The sequence below is a fragment of the Phymastichus coffea genome, unplaced genomic scaffold, assembly GCF_024137745.1.
Source record: "Phymastichus coffea isolate CEN01 unplaced genomic scaffold, Cenicafe_Pcof_1.1 PCOF00221, whole genome shotgun sequence".
Classification (NCBI taxonomy): Eukaryota; Metazoa; Arthropoda; class Insecta; order Hymenoptera; family Eulophidae; genus Phymastichus; species Phymastichus coffea.
In genome coordinates, this window is record NW_026707032.1 from 164,376 (window position 1) to 175,131 (window position 10,756).

Here is a 10,756-nt window from a genome sequence, read left to right on the forward strand (position 1 = left end):
AATATCCCTCATTTGTTTTTAGTACATGTTAAAATATAACGCCGTCCAATCTTTCCTTAATATCATTTCTCCTTGTTTTTTTCTGGCGACGAGCGAAAAAGTAAGTTTACACGTTACATTATAGGATAAATTGTAAATTCGTTTACATGTGAACGCACATATTTTGCAAAATTTTTTTCCTCAATATTCTTCTTGCGTAGCGTTGTTGATATACTTTTACTTTATATCTGGAAACGATACAAATACTTGTACAACAACTAACAAGATATGCCGATAACTTCACCTGGCAAACTTGTTACTTAGTACGATTGTTTTTCAAAAATCATAAAAGGAAACAAAATTATAATTTTGTCTACGATACAGTAATAAAGCAAAACAGATGACCTGGCCATGACATTGTTCAAACATTAATGGTTACACAAAACATTTTATAATCTCTTATAACTAATCCAACACTTTTTCAATCCATATTTTCGGTTACAAATCTTTGAATTTTTGTATTACTAAACAAAGCGTGTTCTCGGTTCGATCTCTCGTTTTTATTTCACTTTCTCACTTTCTCTGTTTCCTACTGCTCTGTATTTTTAAGTGTAAGTAATCTTATTTAAAATGCACCTGTTTATACCAATATCATTTAGAAAACTTAGCTTGAATTTTTAATCCTATAAAAAAATGTTAAACGTTTATCGACACTCAATATAGTCTATTATTATTATATATATATATATATATATATATATATATATATATATATATATATATATATATATATATATATATATATATATATATATATATATATATATATATATATATATAGTTATATATATAAATATATATATATATTATTTATATATATTATATATATATAAATATATATATATATATAGTTATTTTCTTAATTACATTTATTATCATCATAAGTTTTGAATTTCTTTTTGCATTGTCTCTTTTAGCAGTTACAATTTAAAAAGATACTCAGTCTTTCCTATCATTAGGAAAAATTTTCTCTTACAAAACATCAAAGTCTTTAATTAGTTTTGCATTCTTATTTGCTTAGCTTTGATGCAAAAAAATTTTTCAGTCGTTTAAATGCTAATAATCAAATGGCATAAAAAGTGTGAAAGCAATTTCAACAATTCTATTCTTGCGAAAGAAACGATGATGTTTCCATCACATTACTCATAGTCGTATGTCAAAATTATTCCAATGCGAGAGTAGAAAAACCACAGCACAATACGTAGCCATATTCAAAAATCTACTACAAATGACACGTTTATAAATTGTTTACAAAGACATCAAGTATTGCGTTTAGGACTTAAAGTCTATAAACTTTTGGAAATAGCGAAAACAGGCACCCTTAATTTATTAAATTTCGTCATATTGTCTATGAATAAACTTTTAATTTGGCCGGAAAATCACATTTTTTATATAACGTTAATATTAGTATACCAATTTTTTTTAGACATATGTATATTAAATACATCAATAGTAAAGAGCACGTAATTAAATTGTTAATATTAATTAGTTAAAGTTTATTATGGTACAAAAGCGTTGTTGCTTAAAAATAAACATTTCAGCTGGAAACAGAGTGAATATAAATCTTGAATAGTTTAAGAAAATATAAACAAATGGTAGATGCAGGTGCTGAGCATAAGACAAATAAAGAATTAATTAAAAAATATTTATTATTATAAAATGAGATGATCTTTCTTTAAACCGTATTTTACAAATCAACGAAAAAAACTTCCGACAATTTGATATACAAAAAATAACTTTTATTCATCGTATAGGTATTTCGAATTAATATTCGACAGCACATTATCTTCGCGATGTATATATAAAAAAGTAATTTTGACATGATGTGTCGATTGAAATAAAATAAAAGTGTTAATTGATGCCTAGTACTGTTCACTATACGTGTACATGCAGAACAACCCAATACCAAGATGCAATGTTAAAAAAATACAATTGTTTATTAGAGACAATACACGAGTTTACAACATTCACTCGACGCGCATTGCACGTATATTTAGGAACAGGTACGTATGTTGTACTAAATAAAGAGAAAAAATAAAGAAGAGAATCGCAACGTCGAAACCAAAAATCTAGTTCATCAATTGAGTAAATTGATATAATCAAAGAAAAAACATGTGGAATTTATCTCAACAAAAATATAAACGTAAAGTTTGTTGCAGGCAAAAGACGACGCAGCGAGAAAACGCTAAAAAATAACAGGACGATACAGAAAACGATACAATACTTTTTTAATTGGAATAAGAATAGACAGTTATAAATTAAAAAAAAGTAGAAAGTCTTAACAGTTAGAAAGCTAAAAATTATCCAACATATACGCCTTTACGTACAATAATAATTATGGCATCGTGAATGTCTACAGTCGAGAAGCACCAATACGGTTCCGCCAAGAATTCCAAATTTTATTAGAATAAGTAAATCTGAAAAAACTTCTTAGTTATACGTAATCATGTAATAACCTATCTGAATGCATTTCGGCGGATCACGCTGTAGTACAGTTCTCGCTACTCACTCATTCTTTTCATTTCTCGACACTAGCAACGCAATATATTTTTTCAAATGCGAGATCAAGCGTCATACACAATTGTTAGGCATCGTCGACGCACTACGACTAGAAATAACGCGTGTGTAATTGATCTCGCAACTCCATTGTTATTTGTTTATTCCACTTCTTTAGTCTCAGTACGTTTATATTCTTTCTGTAAATTTTTCAAACTCTCTATCGATTAGTAGTGTCTTCGCTTTTTCTTCGAATTATCTATGAAGAATTTAAACAGCGATACATACGTAATTCATGAGCTTATGCTATAACTAGTGGCTCGTCATCAGAGAAACCTCGGATCACAGGATTATCATCTTCTTCACCTATATAACAAATGAAAAAACAATTTTAAATTAGTATAAGATTGTAAGTAGAAACCCCACAACACGAAGAAAGTCAACTTGCCTAATCCAGCATCAACAGTGCCAGGGAAAGTAGCTTGACCTCGCCTAGTGTCGTAGTGGCTATTAGCAAACTGGGTGAAGCTATTGGACAATCTACGATTCCTAACAACAAAGTAAGCGAGAGCTACGCCCAGAGCTATCACAAGAAGGCAAATCGGTACGGCAATAGTCACAATGCTTGAGGTGTTTATCGGTGCTGTAAGCTCACCAGCTACAAAAATGAAAATAAAATAATCATAATCTTATCACAATCAAATTTAAAATACTTGTTTAGTATAATGACCATTAGACTGGAAAGGAACAAATACTTCGCTGAGCGAACTCTTGTAACCTTCATCGGTGACAATTCTGGCAGCAAATGCGTAATTCTTGCCCGGTTTCACGTTCTCCAGTATGAATGGTGGTTGATCAACTTTATACACTGTTGCAGTGGATTCATTGACAGTTTTTGTACCTTCATTCACGTAAAGCTCAATGTGATACTTGATATTCTTGGCAATACTCTCTGGCAAATTTCGATTCTGCCAGTTCACAAGGTATTTGCCTTGATCGTAATTTGCTGCGATTTGGTGTGGTGGTGGCAATGGCGGTGCATTGTAAACAACCCACTGACTTGGTATCGCACCCTCGACATCGGTTGCTACAGTGATGTTGTAACGACCGCCGTATTTGATTCGGAAGGGATGTCTTGGCATTGTTTCGTTGGTTGGAGCCACGGTGAACACCAACGTTTTATTGAGTACCATCTCGGTGACAGTTAATGTGTATGCAGTTGCTTCATCGGTTGTCTGGCAGCTTGAACTCCACGAGACGATCATGGAGTCGGGTTTCTCACCGCGGTTTATCTTTAGTCGCTTGGGTGGTGCTTTGGGATTAAAATGCGTGGCAACAGTCACTGGTTGGCTGAGAGGTCCAGCGCCGTAGTCGCCTTTCACACCGACTGCGAATATGTACCATTCGCAAGCTTCCAACTCACGAATTGTGACGGTTTGATTTGTTGTGACGAATTTAGGAGCTGAAATAAAATATCGGTGAGTTAAGCTGTCAATCCTAGTACAAGTAATGTTTTATTTATGTGTATATACCTTTGTAAAGATCTTGCATGTTAAGAGCATAATGCACAGCATATTGCCACTTGATCTTTCTAGTACCCTTTGGAGGATCCCAACTGAGTTTCACAGTAGTACCATGTGACTTAAGGAGATGCGGTTCCAAAATCGTCACCGATGGCAAAGGCTGATCTTTGGTCATTCCCGTAATAGAACTGGTCTTGCCAACATAATCCTTCTTCTTAGCACTGACTTCGAAAGTATATCGAGTTCCTGGTGCCAAACCATCGACGACAAAATTATTAGACTGAGTTGTTCTCGATTCTAAAGCCGGATAAGAGAGTGGACCACGTGGAGTGACAACGTAAGCATCAGCAGCGTCGATCTTCTTCCAACTAAGCGTAACGGAATGATTCGTTTTGTCAGTAACCTTCAAGTCTTCGATATTGTCGATGTTGGCAGAACCGTCGAAGGTAATATTTGCCATGGCTGATGGGTTGGACTCGTGATCTTTATTTCTCGCTACGACACGGAATGAGTAATTGTTCCCAGCAACAAAGTTGTCGTCAATTATAACAGAAGTCTTTGGTTGGCGATGCATAGGTGCTGGTGGTATTGGAGGCGACATAAAAACATCGTAACCGGTAATTATTCCATTGGGGTGGATAGGTGGTTGCCACGATACTTCGATACGTGTACCGTTCCTTTGTACAGCTGTCACGTTCCACGGTTCACTTGGTTGACCTTCACCAGTAGTTACTTGCAAGTATCTGTCATGATAACCAATAATATTGAATACAAAAAAATCTATTTAAAAAGCTCTTAAAAATCTAGATAGATATAAACTTACTTTGCTGGGGGGAATATTGTTGGCTGTCCCTTAACTTTTACGTAAACGGTAGTGTTGTAGCGAGTATAAGGTTCAAGATGATTAAATTGATACTCGGTGTCTTCGATCCATTTGCTAGCATTCGTCCAAGTAGCGCCAGCTTCAGCTAGAGCAATCGAAGGCATGAATTCAAAGGTCACGTTGGTGGGTATTGGCATCCACCAGAACACAATGATACTCGATTCGTTTGTCGATCGCTCGTCAACTCCAATATTGAGAACCTAATAACATACACTATAGTTTCTAAAACATCTATTATAAAAAGAAATAATTTATGTTTTCCAATAAACAATTTACCTGGTAAACTCTGGTAGTATTTTTTTCACAGTCACTCTCATCGAAACCATCATAACATTCTTGTTTACCGTTACAATAAGCTGACTGTGGGAAACATCTGGAACCATCACAAGGAAAGTAACCAGTTGGGCAAGATGTAGATGGTGGACTTGTATGGTGATGATCACAGCCTCTCTCGTCACTAGCGTCTGGACACTCGGCAATTCCGTTACAGATGTTGGTCAGAGGTACACAAGATCCGTCGACGAAACAACGAAATTGATCGTTCTTGCAGCTGTGGAAAAAGAAACGATCAGTAATAAGTCTGATAACGTTCTTTAAATTGAAAATTCATTTTTTAAATGACAAACTTTACCTGAATGGTCCATTATTACAGTAAAGCTCATCCTCTCCAGTAGCACAATCTTTAGATCCATCACAAATCCAAGAAGTCTCAATACACTCTCCGTTAAAGCACTGGAAATGAAATTCCCTGCAGACGTGTGGATGTTCCTCAGGAGTGGTAGGAGCAGATGGAACTTCGGAGAAACCACAACCAATTTCATCAGAGTCATCACCACAGTCATCTACACTATCACACTTCCACCAGTATGGTACACATTTCTTGTTTTTACAGGTGAACATCCAATCATTACAAGAATTAGTAGGCAAGAGAGTTGGCGTTGGTACTGGCAAGTGAGATTCCGAAGACGTACAGTTTGCTTCATCCGAACCATTTTGACAGTCAGAATCGCCGTCACATACCCAAGATTTGTAGATACAACGGTGAGTTCTGTCAGAGGCATTGCAATCGAATTGCCACACTTCGCACTCGACACTAGTACAGTCTGACTCGTCGGTACCATCCTCGCAGTCAGTCTCACCGTCGCACTTCCAGGTCTTCGGAATACAATTATTGTCCGATTTGCACGAGATTTCATCAGATTTACAAGTGCTTAGAGGAATAGATGTACTGCAGTTCTTTTCGTCGGAACCGTCACGGCAATCGTCTTCGCCGTCGCAAATCCATCGGTGTGAGATGCATCGGCCATTTTCACATCTGAAATAGAACAAAAATGTAAGCATTATAATTGATAATTCAAATTTAGTAGTACCTGCATAAGTATAGAAATTAATAAGATTGTATAAAACTTACTTGAATTGCAAGTCGGTGCAGTTAGTGTAGGTACAATTTACCTCATCCTTCCCATCCTTGCAATCTTTCTCGAGATCGCAGACCCAGTATTTAGGTATACACTTATCACCATCGCATGTGAAGGTATTTAAAGCACACTTGACTTTGTTACAATTATTCTCATCAGAGTGATCGCCACAGTCATTATCACCATCACATCTCCAGAATTCAGGTATGCAAATGCCACTGTCGCAAGCGAAATGATTGAGAGCGCAGGTACTGTGCACACGTGGACAAGTTGAATTAGCGTACGGTGCAACACCCCCAGGACACATACATTTGCCATCCTGCATAATCATGTCATCAGGGCACAGACAAACGAATTTATCATTTGGCGCGCCAAGGCATATGTGCGTGCATTGCGTATTATTAGCACATTTGTTCGTCCCGGTTTGGATGCTATGTGCGAAAACCTTAAAATTAATAATAATGTATTAATGTGCAACAAAAGTACAATTTAACGTAGATAATGCAAATAGAAAGAAATAAAAATACCTTTAAATCCATAAGTCCAGCAAGCTGTCCATTGGTACTCGTCACACCTGCACCATGATCCTTGTCAGCGTAGAAGATCATAGACTGTTTCCAATCGTCCCAGTACATATGGTCTTTGAATACGGCCACAGCGAACGGATGCGATACGTGATAGTCGTTCTGAATGATTTTTTTGAAGTTGTTGCCCTCGTAGTCCGAAGAACCAATATAGTCTTGTCGAGCATCAACCCAGTATAGTCGTTCACCAATGTGATCAATCGTAATACCATTGGGCCATTCAACTTTGTCATGGAATAATACTTTGACGTTTGAGCCATCGAGGTTGGCTCTGTTAACAGAGGCATTCCCAGGTGCCCAGTCTGTCCAGAACATGTATCCCATAACGGGATGAACAGCGATTCCTCTTGGTTTTTGAAGGTTATTTGGTCCCAAAATTGTTCTTCTCATTCTTCCGGCCATTGAAATATCTGTTCTGATAATTTGAATTCTCATTCTTACACCATCGACGAAATAAAGGACGTTTGAAACCCAATCGAGAGCCATACCCTCGATCGAGCTTAAATCGGTTTCTACAAGAATTTCTGGATAACTCTTGCCGTCTTTAAAGCATTGACGACCAATAGTATCAATCACAATATCGGCCCAATAAAGGCAGTTATTTTGCATATCAAATTCGATAGCTATGACGTTTTTGAGGTTGTGTACTGGAAGATTTTCCACTTTTGCATTTGGATCTTTCAGGTCAATTCTTGAAATTCGCTCACGTTGGGCTACTAGTAGAAACTCTGGCATTTCTTTCAATGGACAAGGAATCTATCCAATAAAATAAATACAATGAATAATGCAGAAACGAAATACAAAGCTTTCAATAATATAAGATTAAATTTACAATTACCTCACTTGGTTCATAAAGTTTAGCTCGACCACCGATACACTGATCGTCTGGTATTTTGAAGTATCCTTTAGTTCGATTATAAAATTGACCAGGTTTGCAATCTTTCGGTACTGCCCATGGATCGTAAGACTTCATGGTTTTGTTACGGATGCAATCATAAGTTGGCCATTGTAGTTTCGATTGCCTAGTAAAGCCAAAGTCACACTGGTAGTCGCCTGTATCACAAGGACATATTTCTACTTTTACTGGTCGATCAAAATTTACTCCTGTGTAACAATTAGCTCGTGCACTGCGACGTTTGTAGATCTCTTTACGGCCTAACACACAGGTTGATGAAATGTCCTGAACGATGAGTTACAGTTAAGTTTTTTTTACATTATACTTTTAACATTTAATCAACTATGAAAAAAAAAGAAAAAAAAAAAACAAATTAGTAATTACCGATGGAGTCGAAGGCGACCAAAATTTAAAATCATCATCTGTACAGTTCCTATCGAAAACTTTTCTGAGATCAACCTTGATAATGAGCCACTGATGTTGTCCACTTCCCGAACCAAACATCGTAAATATGGTAGTGTTTTCACCAGGTTCAGTCATAAGTCCGTAAACCCTGAGCATCTTTTCCGTAAACTCCAATGTTTGCCAAGTCTCTCCCTCGTCAATGGAGTACGAGATATCTCGAGTTTCTCCTCTCAACTTAAAATACTTAACAGCAACGAGCACACCACCGTGATCACCCATATTGAAGAAATAATAGTCTTGCAGAACTTGTTTCCATGTGAGACCAGCATCTCTCGATACGTACAACGATGGATGACCTTTGAGACTTGTACCTATTACACCAGTCGCCAGGATTATTCCAGGGGCTGATTTTGAACTCATGATCGATGCTGCACGTGACACTGGATACAGTTGACTGAACTTCTGACTAAGATGTAGCGAACAAATGTCCGGGTTGCACTGGTTGTGTGCTCCTTTGTGATTCGTTTCTGGAGCTTTAATCTTGTTCCATGTGACACCGTGATCGTAAGTGATTAAAGACATTAAATGTTCCGGACCAATACTGTTGATCTTTGGTGTTCCTTGTACTTGCGATGCGATGTAGATTCCTCGCAAACCTTCCACTTTGTACAGCTCGGTAAATGCTTCATCGGCTACATCACTGTTGAAAAATTAAACAATGTTTTTAAAATAACTGATTTTATTCAATTAATAATTTTAAATAACGAGGTTTCGAAGCAAAACAAATCGATAAAAAAAATAAAATGTGTGAAATATACTAGTTACTTAAAAAACAGTTTTAAGAAAACTAGCTTAGGATAAAATAAAGCATTTACACCACGCAAAAGCGTATATCATTATTGACTATTAATGAAAAAATAAATTAACAGCGAAACTTATAAGGCAAGATCAAGTATATACTTACTTTAACCAGCTATCTTTCCAGGTGTTATTAGGGAAGAAGGTAAGAACGTTCCTTAACGATTCTGTGAATCTGATCGTATTATTATCGATTTTCTCACTAATGTACAAATGGACAACAGTTTCAGTATGAGCTACAGCGATGAAAATCCGGTCATTCGACACATCAGCGATATGAAATTCTTTTCTTGGTAAATCGTTGTCCAATTGTACCATGACGAAAGCTTGTCTTTTGTAAGAGATCCATAGCTCGAGTCCGAGAGTACTGTTGGCCGACTTTTTAGTAGCGAACATGTAATCACCACGGATTTGGAATTCTTGGATGTTGTTGATTACGAGCTGATAGGTACGTGACAAAGTATGATGACGCCAATTTTGTATGTTACTACCATAGTCGACAACGCTGTAGTCACCGGTTGGTTCACGACGTTGGATTAATAGAGATTTTGATGAACCTGCCGTCCAGAAGAATGCTTTGACGAATTCGTGAAGAACTGTCCATTGACGGATACCATTTGTCGTTAACCATAGCTAAATGTAAAATGATTTTAGTAATCTATTAGGTAACAATTTACACCAAAAATTATCAAAAGGAAAATAAGATTTTACTTTTCGTTCGTGTGTTGTTTTATCCAATACAAGAAACGACGATGATTTATTTCCAAGATTCGGACTGTCGACAAAGTTCAACTCACTAGGACTAAATTCAAGTTTTGCTTTGTCGAATGTTACTCCTTGATCGGATGTTACGAAGATCATTTTATTCGTACTATCCGTAAAAACACTCTGAAATAAGGACAAAAAATGTGATTATACGTTCGTAAAAAAGTAGAGCATAGAAGATTTTTGATGGGTTGGCCACTTAATTTTTATAGTTATCACTGGCGTTTAAGTGTCATGTTCTCTGGCAAGCAACACGAAATGAATACTAAGTGGATAATGATTCATAAAACCACGATTGAAATGACTAAAGTGTGAACTTCTTTGGTACAAAAATACTTACAACATTGTTATCAGTCGGATGATTATAAAACTTGTCGATAACGGGATACACGGGTGTAGCCCCATCGTTGAGTTTGAATTTCTCGGTGACGTTGACAAAATTATCGCCGTAATCGTAGCTAAAATAGACGGCACTTGGATTGGCTTGACTTGCTGGTTGAACACCCAAAGGCGACCTTGGCAAAGGGTTACTGTCGCGAGCCAAACAGATAATTACGTTTGAACCTTCGCCTACCCAGTGAACCATCAACTGCTGGTGTGAGTCGTTTAGTGCATTCACCTGGAAATGAAAAAGAAGCTCGTTGAGAATTTTGCTTTTTCCCTTTTCTTTTCAATTGAACGTGAAATTCGATTACAGAGCGAAGTTTTCGTTTCTTCTTGTTACTATTATCAATACAGAAAACAGTCTTTGAATAATGAACGTTTTCATTATAAATCATCTGTCGTAATAAATTTTAGCCGAGAAGATACAGGCAATCACACATTTGTCACACAGTTTATTGAACTACCACGTGGCTATATATGCTTGAATTTATTTTTATCAAGCCATA

At 36.5% G+C, this 10,756-nt stretch overlaps 1 protein-coding gene across 1 annotated transcript; it reads right to left on the reverse strand.

Moving 5' to 3' along the window:
- Positions 1 to 902: 902 nt before the first annotated feature.
- LOC131674215 (sortilin-related receptor-like) lies at positions 903 to 10,482 on the reverse strand. Its single transcript, XM_058952733.1, has 14 exons — positions 10,207 to 10,482; positions 9,813 to 9,989; positions 9,208 to 9,734; positions 8,223 to 8,943; positions 7,782 to 8,123; positions 6,887 to 7,699; positions 6,353 to 6,804; positions 5,573 to 6,256; positions 5,218 to 5,491; positions 4,882 to 5,141; positions 4,068 to 4,801; positions 3,266 to 3,997; positions 2,984 to 3,193; positions 903 to 2,901 (listed from the first exon to the last, which is right to left on the reverse strand). The coding sequence occupies exons 1-14, from the start codon at positions 10,450 to 10,452 to the stop codon at positions 2,837 to 2,839; spliced, it is 6,237 nt and encodes a 2,078-aa protein (XP_058808716.1). The 5' UTR covers positions 10,453 to 10,482; the 3' UTR covers positions 903 to 2,836.
- Positions 10,483 to 10,756: the final 274 nt, after the last annotated feature.

What these genes read in the sequence shown, in the direction of transcription:
- LOC131674215 (XM_058952733.1), bottom strand. Translation starts at nt 10,452, where the DNA reads ATGGTTCACTGGGTAGGCGAAGGTTCAAACGTAATTATCTGTTTGGCT. An exon ending in CTGGACTTATGGATTTAAAG is followed by an intron (nt 6,805 to 6,886) that starts GTATTTTTATTT and finishes ATTAATTTTAAG; the next exon opens with GTTTTCGCACATAGCATCCA. An exon ending in ATACTACCAGAGTTTACCAG is followed by an intron (nt 5,142 to 5,217) that starts GTAAATTGTTTA and finishes GTATGTTATTAG; the next exon opens with GTTCTCAATATTGGAGTTGA.